The sequence below is a fragment of the Nelusetta ayraudi genome, unplaced genomic scaffold (assembly GCF_046127955.1).
Source record: "Nelusetta ayraudi isolate G7.1 ecotype Tasmania unplaced genomic scaffold, CSIRO-AGI_Nayr_v1 ptg000063l, whole genome shotgun sequence".
Lineage (NCBI taxonomy): Eukaryota > Metazoa > Chordata > Actinopteri > Tetraodontiformes > Monacanthidae > Nelusetta > Nelusetta ayraudi.
This window is the reverse complement of record NW_027466113.1, coordinates 3,983,652-3,999,016: the sequence shown is the minus strand read 5'-3', so window position 1 is coordinate 3,999,016 and position 15,365 is coordinate 3,983,652. Positions and strand designations below refer to the sequence as shown.

The 15,365-nt window shown below is 46.7% G+C and overlaps 1 protein-coding gene across 1 annotated transcript in view; it reads left to right on the top strand.

The window, feature by feature from the left end:
* The window catches only part of ephb6 (eph receptor B6), a 38,617-nt gene extending 24,785 nt beyond the window's left edge, over positions 1-13,832 (top strand). The window contains exons 6-19 of the mRNA XM_076041129.1: positions 4,171-4,326; positions 4,844-5,115; positions 5,872-5,953; positions 6,630-6,754; positions 6,837-6,999; positions 7,601-7,715; positions 7,809-7,864; positions 8,189-8,305; positions 8,394-8,641; positions 8,723-8,941; positions 9,749-9,898; positions 10,899-11,083; positions 11,203-11,361; positions 12,387-13,832. Of these exons, the coding sequence (XP_075897244.1) occupies positions 4,171-4,326; positions 4,844-5,115; positions 5,872-5,953; positions 6,630-6,754; positions 6,837-6,999; positions 7,601-7,715; positions 7,809-7,864; positions 8,189-8,305; positions 8,394-8,641; positions 8,723-8,941; positions 9,749-9,898; positions 10,899-11,083; positions 11,203-11,361; positions 12,387-12,492 (2,153 nt within the window). The 3' untranslated portion in view covers positions 12,493-13,832. The remainder of the gene's footprint in view (positions 1-4,170; positions 4,327-4,843; positions 5,116-5,871; positions 5,954-6,629; positions 6,755-6,836; positions 7,000-7,600; positions 7,716-7,808; positions 7,865-8,188; positions 8,306-8,393; positions 8,642-8,722; positions 8,942-9,748; positions 9,899-10,898; positions 11,084-11,202; positions 11,362-12,386) is intronic.
* Positions 13,833-15,365: the final 1,533 nt, after the last annotated feature.

The following is a 15,365-nucleotide window of genomic DNA, read 5'->3' as shown; positions in this document are numbered from 1 at the left end:
AAACTTGGGTGGGTCAGTTTGTGTGGAGACTCATTATTCCAGTGACTCACGCCTGCAAGAACAAAAGAAAAACACATCGCCACCATTTGGACTGATGATGAATTACGGAGCCGGCGAAACATCAGTCAGTGTCGCAGCGCCGCCGGCAAGCTGGCAGCCAATAAAGGATCATTCCTCACTTTTTATGAAGACGTGTGATCGCAAGCGAGTCGCAAGGAACATCTGGCTTTTTGCACGGCGCTCAAAATCTCAGACTGGGATAAAAAAAAAAAACTCAATTTCATCCTTTGGAGGAAAAATAATAAGGAGCAAGGGAGAGAGAGAGAGAGAGAGAGAGAGAGGGAGAGAGTCGCACGGCAGCTGCCTGCTGTTATTTTTCTACCGAGCAACAGAAGGATGATTTTCTCTGTTGACATTTGCATCCCACGAGGGAGGCGCACAGGAGGAGGGGGTGGGATTGGTGGGGGTGGTGAGCGGGGGGAGGTGGAGTGAGGTGGGGCGTGCGGGGGGCCAGCGGAGGCGGAAAAAACAACCGAGCATGAGACACAATTACACCTGAAGCCGAACATGAAACATTTGCTCCTTGCGCTCTTTGCTGTGCGACCCCCACTCAGAGGCTGTCTGTCTGTCTGTCTGTCTGCCTGCCTTTCTGACTGCCTGTCTGTATTTCTGACTGTCCGTCTGCCTTTCTTTTCTGTCTGCCTACCTGTCTGTCTGTATGTCTGCCTTTCTGACTGTCTGCCTGTCTGACTTCTATCTGTCTGTCTGCCTGTCTGTCTACCTCTCTGACTGTGTGTCTGCGTTCCTGACTGTCTGTCTGTCTGTCTGCCTGTCTGCCTGCCTGCCTGCCTGCCTGCCTGCCTGTCTGTCTGCAGTTTCTCCAGAAAGTGAAGCCACTGTGGAGGATTTGGGCCGGGGATTAGCGGAGAAATGAGTGCAAAGTTAACTGTGGCATGCAACCGACAAGTGAAATATTCATCAGGGTCAGATTGTCCTGATTTTGTGTGTGACGGCTCGCGCTCCCAGCAGAGAGAGAGAGAGAGAGAGAGAGAGAGAGAGAGAGAGAGAGAGACGCCCAGTTAATGTTCTGAGCCGCGTCATGATAATTGTGTCCTCGCAGGTCTGCGAGGGATTCAGTGCGACGGCGCTTAGATTTTTTTTCTTTTATAAATCCGCGTTTTTAAACAATATTGATCTTCGTGGATCTGGAAGTGGTGTTTTGCAACATAAAAGTCTGTTGTTTTTTTTATTGATTTTTACACCAGTCACGCTGGCTGTGACTGGCTGCCCTGGAGCCGCTGTTCACAGCCCGCCAGTGTCCGACCAGCCACGTGCTCAATGAGCTGCACAATTGATCTGTTGACTGGACATCGACGCAACAGAAATAAAACTGGAAACTCACGTCACCATTATGGCGAGAGAGAGAGAGAAAGAGAGAGAGGGAGAGAGAGAGAGAGAGAGAGAGAGAGAGAGAGAGAGAGAGAGAGAGAGAGAGAGAGAGGTAGGTGTGTGTGTGTGTGTGTGTGTGTGTGTGTGTGTGTGTGGTCGGGGGGAAAAAATGCAAAATGCAATTTGTTGCGACTGACGTGCGATCTGCTGATAAATGTTGCCTGCGTTTTTTTTTTCACTTTTTTTTAGACTTTTGGTCAGGAATTCCTGAGAGAATTCCGTGACATTTGACATGTTCGTCGGAGGCTGCAGAGAGAGAGAGAGGGAGAGAGAGAGAGAGAGAGAGGAGAGAGATGGACTGACATCAGGATAACATTTGCCCGCCTGTGTGTGTGTATGTGCAAGAGAGGGGGGGGGGGAGATTATGCTGGGAGCCAAAGGAGGGAATGAGTGCATGAAACAGGAAGAGGTGGAAAAAAGGGAAAAAATTGGGTCAGCGAGCTACAGACCAATCTTTTATGTTAACATGACTTTATTCATTGATGTTGTGCTTCCTGATCCCCCTGACTGCCCAGTTTAACAGCCAGTTCTACATTTGATGCAGTCGATCTCGTAAAAAAAACATGTTTCACTTTGTTAATGACATCTTTATTGAAGGGCCTGATGTTTTTTTTTTAGACAATGGAACAACCCATGAATGAGCTCGACCGCTCACTTCATTCCCTTTTATAAGTCGCTACAGCGTACGTGGATTACCCATCAGGCGCTGCAGCCGTAAAACACAACAAGAGCCGGCACCTCCGCTCGAAGATGCCGCTGTGCCGAGTGTCAGCCGTCACTGAGGGCTGTCAACTGTCAGAGAGACGGGCTGTGGGGGAGGTCTGATTGGCTGCCCGAATCACGTGGATGAGAGGAGGAGGAGGAGGAAAGAAAAGGACAAGGAGGGGGGTGTGCTGGAGGAGGAGAAGGAGGTGGAAGTGGAGGAGGAGTTGGGTGGGTTTGTGGAGTTGAAGAAGGAGGTGAAGGATGAAGAGGAGGAGGAGGAGATAGAGGAGGAGGAGGACAACAATGAAGAGCAAGAGGAGGTGGTGGAGAAGATGACGATGAAGAGGAGGAGGAGGAGAATGATTAGGTGGTGGAGACGGGGGTGAGGAGCTCTGCAGCCTCCCGCCGCAGGTTGTCAGAGCTGTTGGAGAACACGTCTGCTGATGTGCAGCAGTGGATATAAAATATGGAGGAGTTGGAGATCTTCCTCTTCTATATCTTCCCACCACCCTCCTCCTCCTCCTCCTCCTCCTCCTCCTCCCCTTCTTCCTCCTCCTCCTCCTCATGCCCATAGACATGAGTCCCATTGTTCGCCCTGCAACCATCCTGGGACGTGTTCCCTTGCCTCTCTCCTCCCGCTGCACCCTCCAGCCCCCCTTCAACCCCCCCGCCTCGCTCTTCACACCTGTTTGAGAGCGAAGTCGAGCTCCCCGACACGAGTGAGAACATGGAAAGCCTTTCAACGGTTTATTCTCCTCTCTCCCCCCCCCCCCATTTCTACAAACACCATCCAGTCCTCACGTAGCCACGCACGCACACACACACACAAACACACACGCGCACACACACACGCACCGGTCACACATATGGGGATGTGAGACACGGTGCATGTTTTTGATGAGGTTATATAAACAAGGTGAGGAGGTGGTCACCTTGCCCCCTCCAGCCCTGTTACTCCTATTTAAAGGGCCTCTTGTTGACGCAGCCTGTCTCAGCTGGTGTCACCTGCCACGTCGACGGGCTGACAGGTAGCAGGCCTCGAATAAAATTCAGGCGACAGGTGACCGTGCCGCCATCAGGTGACCCGCCCACCATCCCCCACCCCCCGCCCGCAGACGCACGCACAGAGTCAAAAAATGGCAGCGGAGTGGACAGCCGGTGGCGCTCTCGTTCGGGGATGAGCAGCTCTGGCAGGCGGCGTGAAGTGCGAGGTCGCTGTCGCCGTGACCTCGGTGCCCCGTCGTCCTGCTGCTGACATGAACAAGTGACACGTTTCACAGTTTCTTTAGGGTTTTTTTTGTTTGTTTTTTGTTTTTTGTTTTTTTAACCTCCTGAAAGCAGAAAAACAGCCTGCAGGTTCAAACAGTGTTTTCAATCGTTTTTTTTTTTTGTGTGTGTGTGTGTGTGTGTGTGTGTGTGTGTGTGTGTGTGTGTGTGTGTGTGTTTGGTTTTCTCCTCCCCCCTGCTAACGCAGGTCACTTCCTGTGTAAACAGAAGGAAATTGCTGAGCCGCCGCCGCCGCTGCACAAGGCCGGCAACAACCGTGAGGCGGCCGCGTCTCAGAGCGAACCGCAAGCTGGTCTGAAATTGGTGCTGTGCTGCCGTGTTGTTCTTCCAGACAAAAACACCGAGTGGCGAGGAGGCAGGAGAGGGAAAAAACAGCATAGTTACACAAGATCAGCTTTACACACGACGTCGCCGCTTCTGTGAAATCAGCGAGGACAGCCCACTCCATCACTGCTCATGATGAGAAGTGCCTTGTCGTTATATAAAAGCAGAAAAGCCTCATTTGATCTCAAGTGCTTCTTCTCTGTGTCTTTTTTTTCCCTCCCTGGATGAAGTGTTTTATTAATCAGCCAAAGCAGTAGAAGCAGAAGAGAGTGTTGAAGTGTGTTGGCGAGCCTGCAGGACGACTCAGAGTGGATTCTGATTTTCCAAATCATTTCTTATTTACTGTAAAGAAGCCAAACTCACCGTTTCCCTCTCTCCCCCCTCTCCCCCCACCTCCCTCTGCAGCTTGTCCGGTGGGTTACTTCAAGTCGGTGTGGGGTCCGGTGCCATGCTCGGTGTGTCCCTCCAACAGCAGGACCAGCCAGGAGGGCTCCACCGTCTGTGAATGCCGCAGCGGCTTCTACCGAGCGGCAGGCGACGACAACTCCACCGCCTGCACTAGTGAGACTCTGTCGCTTTCTTTACACACGTTTGTCTCAGGGTCAGCAGACAGTGTACCTGTGGACACACAGGTACACTGTCTGCTGACCCTCCCTCTCCCGAGCTTGCCAGTGAACTGCAGTGGCCTGCACATACAAACTTGGTTACTTCCCCCCATGTACTTCTTCGTTGGTTTATTTAAGGGCAATAGCTATCACCCTAAATACCAAACGCGTCAAGCAACCTGGAAGCCTGTCCACACCAGGCTTCCTTAGAAATATAACAGCTTCTTTTGTCTTTATGTATATTCTTACACATAAATAAGAACCGTTCTAAGTGTAGGAAAACCAAATCAGTCTTATTGTACTGTGAGCATACACTTTTGTTAATGCATTTATGGGCAGTATATTTGCCAAAATAAAAATCATAAATCCGGCAAATTTTACACACATGACCTTAAATGACTTTGCCAACTGCAGGCAGATGCCTTCAGATTCCTTCCTTCTCACATTTTGAGCCACTTCCCTCCACCCCACAGCTCCTCCGTCCTCCCCCATCTCTCTCACCTGGGAGTACGAGAGCGCCGACGGCGGCGTGTCCCTGCGCTGGCGCCCCCCAGTGGACATGGGGGGCCGCGGCGAGGTGTGGTACGGCGTGGTGTGCCGCATCTGCCCCTCGGCCACCGTCACCAACCCCACGCTGTGCTCCTGGTGCGGGGAGGGCGTCACCTTCAGCCCCTCACAGACCAACCTGAAGCAGACCAGGGTCACCCTCAACAACCTGCTGACCAGGGTCACCTATCTCATCCAGGTAGGAACATGATCCTAATGATGATGACGATGATGACGATGATGACGATGATGATGATGATGATGATGATGATGATGATGATGATGATGATGATGATGACGATGACGACGAAGATGAAGATGATGATGACACTGATGATGATAATGATGACGATGATCATTATGATGATGATGATGACACTGATGATGATGATGATGATGATGACAATCATTATGATGATGATGATGATGATGATGATGATGATAACAAGAAAAGATTATATACATATATATTCCAGTCTATACATATTCACACTGTGATAAACACAAAAAATCTATAATTATTATTCAGGATTATTTAATTAATTCTAAAAATCTGACAGCTCTTCTGCAGCTGTGCTGCCACTTTCTACATTTTGGAATATTTTTTCCACACCACTGACTAGGGCCAGGCCTGCTGTGTCATTTCAAAAATCTCCAGCTCAGCAAAAAAAACAAAAAAAACAAAAACCCAATAACATTTATTATTCATCTCCGGGAAACTCAGCATAATCACAGCTGGTTTTTTATTCATAGCGGTCACATATTTACTAGCATTTGTTGTCAGGCGCAGTGAGTCGGCGCACGTGTCGGCCTTTGTTTTTCCGAAGCGGAAGCAGGCCATTAAAGTTGATTCACAGGAGGAGGAGGAGGTGGAGGTAGAGGTGGAGGTGGAGTGGGAGGTGATGGTGAAAAAAAATCTTGAAATGCCACGTCTGTGTGTCCCCGCTGCCGACAGGTGCAGGCCATGAATGAGGTGTCGTCTCTGAGTCCTTTTCCAGCTCGATACACAAGCATCAATTTCACCACCAGCCAGTCAGGTGAGTGAGGACAGAGGATGAAAGACTAACAGACGCCTCAGTGCTGATGTTTATGTGAATGCCGCGTGTCCTTGGTGCGTCTGGGTTTTTTTTTTCTTTTTGTCCTCCAGTTTTTTTCTCCCCCCTTTTTTTTCCTTCTCTCTTCCTCCTCCTGCTTTGTTGCTTTGTCTTTTCTGCCCCTGCTCCCTGGACAGGAGGTTGCTTGAGGTTACAAAAACCCTGCCAGATCATATTATAGTAGCAGTGGAGGAAGAAAGGGACAAATGAGCGATTGGCCAGACAAAAGACTGACAGAACAAGGGATGAAAGGAGACAAGTTGGGGGGAGGAGAGGAAAATAGGCCATTGTGCAGACCATTATATCATTTCTCCAGGAATATGATCTAAATTGATTGGAGCGCTCACCAAAAAAAAAAGTAAAAGAATTTAAAACCCCAAATAATCCAAAACCTCCTTCTGCAGCTCCTAGAATTTATCGATTAGATGAAAGGAACGCAGGAAACTTGAAGATTCCAGTGAACATCGCCGGCTGCGGAAACTAGATCCTGCTCCTCTATGCTACAGCCAGCTCACTTTGGCTACATCTGTCGTACCTTCTTTAACACTGCCCCCTTGTGGTCACAAAGTGTGAATCGCCCTTATAAGTACAAGCTCTTTACAAACTGCTCTGACCACAGTTCCTGGCGCTGTTCCCATGATGCACCAGCTGAGCCGAGCCCCCGACTCCATCACCCTGTCGTGGCCGCAGCCCGACAGGCCCAACGGGGACATCCTCGAGTACCAGCTCCGATTCTACGACAAGGTACACACACACACACACACACACACACACACACATACATGTACACATTACGAACCACCAAATGTAACTCCGTCTCCCTCAGGGTTCGGATGTGGACAGTGCAACAAGTGTGTACAGCGAGACCAACACGCTGACCGTCACCTCCCTGATTCCCGGCTCCATATACGCCTTCCAGATCCGGGCTCGCAACGAGAGGGGTTACGGCCCCTACAGCAACACCATCTACTTCACCACGCTGCCGCTGGGTACCGCACTCACTCACCTCTGCTCATCCCACTGACATCCACCGCAATCACAAGGCCCTTGATCCTTCACCATTAGTACCAGGGAGGTTCAGTACTGGTTGGATGTCCACCAGGAACTTAATGGTTTCCTTTAGCCTCCTCTTTGCTTTTAAAGGATTTGAAGTGCAATAAAAAAGAAATCCAATTCTTTTCCTTACACCAGCCGTCCAGGAAATCCTCACTTGTTACTTGAGTAAAGATATTTCAATTAAAGTTCCATATCCAGCCACAACAACAAGAGACTTGTTTTAAGTGGCAGGAGTGTTTTTGACTCACTGTTTTTATCATTATTATTATTGTTATTATTATTATTATTATTATTATTATTATTATTATTATTATTATTATTATTGTTGTTGTTGTTGTTGTTGTTGTTGACTTTTTTAATCTTTTTTTTTTACTTTTTTACTTTTAGAACTTAATAGAAAACACTTTTTAAAATGTTTTTAGACTTTATTTAGACCTCATACTCACCACAATCACGTCGGCTTCTGCCACACCAATAATTTCACTGCCATGTGACATGACATGACAAAACTCTTGCTATCTTTGAATTCCTCAGAGGAACACTCCCAGCAGATCCAGAACCGACTCCCTCTGCTGGTCGGCTCAGTGATGGGCGGCGCAGCGTTCCTCCTCGTGGTGGTGGCCATTGTGGTGGTGGTGGTATTTCGCAGGTACAATAACACATGATGACACTTCCACTTATTTTTATTTTTATTTTTTACATGTCTTGATTCATCACTTTAATTTGTGTTTTTGTTGGCCAGTAAAAGGAGGGAGAGTCCGTACAGTGACAGACTCCAGAGGTACATCAGCAACCGAGGTTAGAAATATAATTGAAGGATATTCAATTATCTTTTTTATTATTACCTTTATTATTGAGACAAATTGTTTTCAGTCCAAGTAGCAATACATTTTTGTTGCTATGCGTTTTAATGGATGCTTAAGTGTTTTATTATTGTTTCATTAATATTTATTTTGTATTGATTTATTATATTTATATTTACTGTATTTGTATTATTATGTCATATATTTCAAATATGCCACCATTTAATGATCTTTAAATGTGTAACATTTCAGCTACAATCAAATGTGACAGGATGTGAAATCCAACTATCATGATGATAATCATCCTTTGAAATACTAGGTGGGGTGAAGTATTATGTGGATCCATCAACTTATGAGGACCCCAGCGAGGCTGTCAAGGAGTTTGCCCGTGAAATAGACCCCACCCACCTTAAGATAGAGGAGGTGATTGGTGCAGGTAGGACTCTATAATCAAGCAAGGTTATTGCATTTGTTTCTCCATATCCATTAAAACCCATCATGACCTGCCTTCTCTCCACCTCCAGCTCAGTTTGGGGAAGTGTCCCGCGGCCGTTACCGCCCGCTGGGCCGCCGTGAGGTGCTGGTGGCCGTGAAGACCCTCCGCTGGGGGGCGTCTGACCGGGAGAAGGGCATGTTCCTGAGCGAGGCCGGGGTCCTGGGCCAGTTTGACCACCCCAACGTCCTGAAGCTGGAGGGCGTGATCACCCGCAGCCCCCCAGAGAGGATCATCACAGAGTTCATGGAGAACGGACCCCTGGACTCTTTCCTCAGGGTGAGGCAGCATCCTGTCTCCCCTTCAATCAGCCAATTCAGGACCCCACCCGCTGACCCCTCACACTTTCACCCCGTCCAGGAGAACGAGGGCCAGTTCAGCGTCCTGCAGCTGGTCGGGATGCTGAGGGGCATCGGCGCAGGCATGCGCTATCTCTCCGAGAGGAACTTTGTGCACCGGGACCTGGCGGCCAGGAACGTGTTGGTCAACTCCAACCTGGTGTGCAAAGTGTCCGACTTTGGCCTGTCGAGACTCATGAGAGGCCTGGATCACAACATACCCACCTACACCGCCTCACTGGTACGGTACTGTTGGCCCAGAGCCCGTAAGGTTTTCCTGGAGCAGTCTTAGAACTTACTGAGCACTAAATCTCTCAGTAATTCTCTAGAAAACAACATATTTAGCTCTCTGTTTACAGTGTTCCACAAACACACTAACCTTGTGGCTGCATGTTGGTAACCTGGAAGAGGTAACAGTGTGGGGTATCAGGTTACACTGTGACATCACAAAGGGCTGATTTCCAGAACATCGTCTCGAGACTCAATTTAACTGCCCAGAGACGAGAAAAAAATTATTTATGGCTGTCAAACAATTACGTTTTTTAATCGCGACTAATAAGAAAATCTTTGGAGTTAACTGCGATTAATCGCGATTTGAACAGCATGTGTAAAATCCTGTTATTTTGCATTTCAAGGCAGTTTTAACCCCACAATGTAAAGTATTTCTTACCAGACATCAGCCAGAGGGGCCGACTACGGGTTAGTAAAAGGGACAAAAAGGCTTACGGCAGGTTCACACGGGATGCGTATGGTCTGAACAACACCATCAGTTAACAAGGGCGCCAAAAGGAAGCGGGAAGAATTCGGCAAGATTTGCGCGTCCGGTGTGAACCCGTCCTTACGTTTGAAATGCGATTTAAAAAATTAACCCGTCATGGATTGTATTTAACTAATCGTAATTAATGCGTTAATGCTGACAGCCCTAAAATTATTACAACATACATTTAAAACTTGCCACCATTTTTGTGATGCTTAAATGTGATGTTTAAATCTGTCTGTCTGTCTGCCTGCCTGACTTCCTGTCTGTCTGTCTGTCTCCTCCCACCAGGGCAGTAAGATCCCTGTGAGGTGGACAGCACCAGAAGCCTTTCAGCATCGCAAGTTCAGCTCGGCCAGCGACGCGTGGAGCTTCGGCATCCTCATGTGGGAAGTGATGTCGTACGGCGAGCGACCATACTGGGACATGAGCAATCAAGAGGTGTGTGTGTGTGTGTGTGTGTGTGTGTGTGTGTGTGTGTGTGTGTGTGTGTGTGTGTGAGGGTGAAGACAGGAAGTGGAGTGAGTCCGGCAGACTGTGCGCTGACGGTTCTGACACCCTCTGCTGCAGCTTAAATTTAGCATTTAAAGAAGAAGGTGTCGGTGCTGTCGAGGTGCTGAGTCACCGTTGGCCAGCTGAAGACCCGAATCACTCCTATTTCCTCCTCCTTCTCGTAACATCCAGTGACTTTGTACTTCTTGGCTGTTTGCTTCTTTTAAAAAAAAAAAAAAAAAAAAACCCTGGTGTCTGTGTGTCTATGGTTGAGTGAGCAAGGAATGAGTAATTTCTTTTGGGTGGTTGTTCAAATATTTAATCAAGGTCACTAAGTTGCTTCTTGTAACCAAGAGTAGAAATCTGAATCATCTTTTTGTGAGACTTTCAGTCCTGATGCTTCCAATTATAGGGTAGTTTTCTTCACCAGGACTGACAAAACCAGCCAAACACTTTTAACCTTTTATTTTATTTTATTTTATTTAAATATTGTATATTCATTTTGATTTTATAGTTGTTCCAAAACTTTACCAACTAACTTATTTGTCCTTACAATTAATCTCTGAAAAGGAAGTCAAACTAGGTTTGAATCAAGGATTTGCGGTCAACATTGACCTAAAGCTCCGTGTTTTGCTCCGTGTTTTGCTGCGTGTTGTGACATCAGCGTTCAAAGCAGCCAGCAGCCCTCACATAAACTAGTGAGTGCTGCTTCTGATTTTTTAAATCCTACCCCTGACCCTCTTCCCCTTGTTTAAGAGGCACAGCTTGAGCGGCGCCAAAATGTCAGGAGGCTTTAATCTGCATATATTTTTTCCCTCCTCGTCACCCTGGAGCGCTCTGTGACCTTTTTCCCTGCCAGACCAGCCTCCTTAAAGCAATCTGGCTGGCCTACTTGTGTGGAGTGTGTGTGCGTGTGTTTAGCATCCTCTTGGCCCTTCCGTGGCTGCAGGTGATGAAGGCGGTCGCCGACCAGTACCGCCTCCCGGCCCCCCACAGCTGCCCCTCGGCTCTCCACTCCCTGATGCTGCAGTGCTGGCAGGCCGACCGGGGCGACCGGCCCACCTTCGAGTCCATGCTGTCATCCCTGGACCGGCTCATCAGGCACCCCGCCTCCCTCAAGGCCGAGCCAACTCGGTGAGGCAGCAGAAAACAACGATGGAGGCGCTGCGGCCGCTGAGCAATCTGTGTGTGTATTTCTGGATTCTCATGGATTCTCACCTTTTTTTTTTTTTTTTTTTGGCTCCGTCCTTCAGGAGCTGCTCTCAGCCGCTGCTCAGCCCCACCCCCACTGACCTGACGGCAGTGGCCACGGTCGGGGATTGGCTGAAGGCGCTGAGGATGGAGCGGTACCAGGACGAGTTTGACCAGGCGCACCTGGACACGTTGGACCGAGTCAGCATGCTCACCATGGAGTGAGTACACACTCCATTTTTCTTCTTTTTTTTGTCTTTTTCTTTTACATTGCACAGTACGGCATTGCTGCCACCCTAGAAAGAAAAACTGGGCTCAGTATTACGTTATAATTTGAAACTATCAACTCTTTACGTGATAATTGTCACGTTATAACGTGATACTGAGGGGACATTCAAAAATGTTTAAAAAGCTTAACGTAGCTTAATGACCGAAAACAGCCATCAGTCATCACCAATTTTGTGTGGACATTTCTAGTCATACCCAGACTTTTGGGCTTTTTGCTACGTGAACCTTTTTAAGCGTTTTAGAATGTCCCCCGAGCATCACGTTGTCATGTGAAAATTATTCCGAAATAACGTGATAGTTTCATGTTTTTATCTGATAATTATCACGTTTTTTGGTGATAGTTTCACGTTATAATGTGATACTGAGCCCTGTTTTTTTTTTTTCCTAGGGTGCATACTTTCTTCAAGTATGCAAGAGTTAGATCTTTTTGTATGTTTTTTTTTTTGCTCTTCTTTTACTTCCATTTTGAAAGGACCGTGCACTTTTTCATTTGCTCCAAATCCATCATAGTTATTACTTCTAAATTACTACATTTGCCACTCTGACACAGAGACTAATGAAAACTGCAACTCCTAAAAAAAATAGTTATAATGGAAGATGTATTAAATCTAATTTGTTATGGAGGATCCCTCATGTTTTTCTAGTTTGTCCATCTTGTCACAATTTACTGTCACTGATTTCTGAAAAAAACACACGCAAAATAAAATAAAATATTGCAGACTGATACATAAGGTTAAATCCTCACACGCACTCTGGGAGATGTTTTGGAAATTGTCAAAACAAAAACAGAAAAACAACTTTCACAAAATCCAAAAATCGTCCTCCGCAAGTCACAAAACAAACGTGCGACGTGACCGCGTGTCTCTCCTTCTCGAAGCCATTTTGGACTCCAGTCTGCCGGCAGGGAACTCACTCGGGTTCACGCTGAGGCGTTGATCCGTCTGCTCTCTTCCTTCAGAGACGTCCAGAACCTGGGCGTTAACCTGCTGGGACACCAGAGGAAGATCGTCAGCGCAGCTCAGCAGCTCAGGGCCCACCTGATGCAGGGCCAGGTGGAGGTGTGAGCTCCGCCCCGCACAGCCTGAGCTGCGCCGCGACCTTCCTCCGCTCGCCGGGTTCTGGTTTCCGAAGCCGAGTGGCCCGGAAGCCAGAACAGGGCGGGACTCCACCTCGCCAGCGCCACCCGCTGACTCCAGGACCACAGCCAGAGCGGAACGGAGATGAAAGCAGAGCTCCAGCCAGTCACTCCAGACAGTGGACAGAGGAGAGATGCACCATGGGAGCTGCAGTCCAGGCGGTGCTGAGGACCAGGAGGAAGATTATTTGATGTTTTTTTTTCACTAGACTTCACTTTATCGTCGTCGGCCTTCTTCGCCTTCCACCCAAGCAATCCTACCTCTGCACCTTCTCGTCCGTCCCCGATATTTATCCATCCCACCCACTCACACGGTTAGAGGAACTTGTAAAGAATTGTTTTCGTTTTTCCTCTTAAAATATTTTCGGAGATTTCTCCACACAAAGAGTTGCGTGAGGACAATCAAAGCCTTTTCTCTCCTTCTTCTTCTTTTTTTACGTCGTTAATAGAGTTCTGTGACCTATTCAGCCTGTAAAAAAAAAAAAACACCAAATACTAGAAGCTGTCAGCACAAAAAGAAAAATAAATAACCGACAGGGTACTCACTGCCTGGCGGCGGGCGATTGTCCTGATACGATGATCACCCCGTAGCTTTGAGAAGCATGTGTGTTTCTGTTTGGTGAAAGCACGACTGCCGGCCGGGTGGCCGGATGGAAATCACTGCCACCACGATGACAAAGTCAAAGCTTTTTTCCCCCTGAAAAAGATGCGGAAGCCATGCCCCCCCCCCCCCCCCCCCCAAAGATAAACAACATATCTCGGCTCTGAGCGAAGTTCCGCCTCCGCAGCTCGCACTCACTCTCAGCAGCAGGACGAAGCCTCAGACTCGAACCCGCGGCCACCAAAACACCGTCGGAACTGCACCCACTTTGACGTGTTTGTTCAACACTTCACCTCTTATTATTTTTTATTTTTTGGTTCTGCTTTTGTTTCTTTTTTTTCAGTTGGACTGAAAGTGTAAAAAGACACTGAGTCATGGGCGCATTGTGAATGTGTGAAACGGTGACTGATGGAGAGTCTGATCTCGTTTACACTGGGAGGAGGGGCGCTAAACGCTGTATGTGTGTGTGTGTGTGTGTGTGTGTGTGTGTGTGCGCGTATCAGCCGCACAAAATTCTCTGTATGCGAGCAAGTGTGCGTGTGTGTGTGTATGTGTGTTTGAGACAAGTGTGTCAGGCTACACACATTATTAGCTGTGTTTACTTGTATGCGTGTTCACCACCGCTCCATAATTGTGAAAATTTGTAAAATAAATATGATTTTATTTAAAAAATATATATAATTGGAAGTGCTTCTCCTTTTTCTACCTACGTTCGACCTTGCTTTACTTTTTTATTTTACAAAAGTTTTAAGTTGCACTAAACTTCCTATCAAAATGTATTCAGCTGTGAGAAGGAAATCAGGAAAATGACCTGTTTTCTGTATTCATACTAAAGGTTAACAGTCATTTGCATGACTGGAAAGGGGTAAAGATTGCTAAAATGTGATAAATAATTGAATGTCTTTTAAAAAAAAACATTTCTACAATTAAATCTAGTCTGTAATGCATTAGAAGAAGCTGCAGAAACAGAGGATCTGGTGTAGTTTCAGATTGTAAAATCCTGCCCTATAAAAACATAAAATCATAAAAATCATAAAAATCAAATCATAAAAACATAGAAATTATGACTGCAAAAGAAACTTTGACTTTGTAACTGCAACATGATGGCACAACCTGGTTATTACAAATTAATACACATTGTTCTCATTTGACATTGGGTCATCGTGGCCACCGCTAGGCTATTTTCCACCTGCAGCCCCTGCAGCCCTCATGCACTTCAAGCTCTACATACGTGCAGAACGTTCACCTTGATGGTCTCACTGTGTCACCTTGACGGTGCTGAAGGTTGAACAGCTCAGCAGGTTGGAGTTGAATCAGTTTTTGGGATCTGCAGGGATCAGCAGCAGCCCTGGAACAGGCAGCAGTTTCCCACAGGTCGCAGGTATCGCAGCAGATCTGAGCGATTGTGGCGCGGCTGTTGCACATCACTGTCGTGTATCGAGAAGGATTAGTGTTAGGATTGATCAGACTATTGGTAATATACTGTACACAGAATTTCGCAATCCCCAATTCACGTTACTTTGTCACTTTATCAGTCATCAGCAGGTTAGGGAAAAGTCTTTTTACATGTTTATATTATTAATTGGCTGTTTTTTTTAACAAGTGAAAGAGAGAAATATTTTCAGTGGGATTGAAGTAAGTGGGGTGTTGACAACAACAAAAATACTTTATATTATCAAAAGCATTAGGTCAATAGGTGAAGTATTTTATGTATTTTTATTATTTCAATATCATGTGTTATGTATTATTTTATCATTTTTATCGTTAAAGCTAGTTAATCATCATCGCTTTAATGAGTGATCTTCATGCTTCTATCCTCTTATTGTAATTCTTATCCTATTACTTGATACAAATTTTTTGTAGGCAATATATTGACCTTGATTAGACAGAAAAACTCCCAAAAAGAAAAGAGTCCTTCATTGCTCACTCAATCATTCTAATAATTCCTACGCAGTCATGGTCCAATTCCATCACATTTTGATGAGCAAAGGCCCAAAAATGTTCCAATGGGACATTCAGGTGGCACCGTGTGCTTGACCTCCGCATAGCGACTGGAGGTCGAACCTGTTTGGATTTATGTAAACCTGGCGATGCGACGCTATTGTCTCAATCACGATCATTAAGCTCGGAAACCTTCCGACCGTCCGCAGTCGAATTGTTTGCCGCCGTGTTTCCTCCCTAATTAACACCGCTGTGAAAGA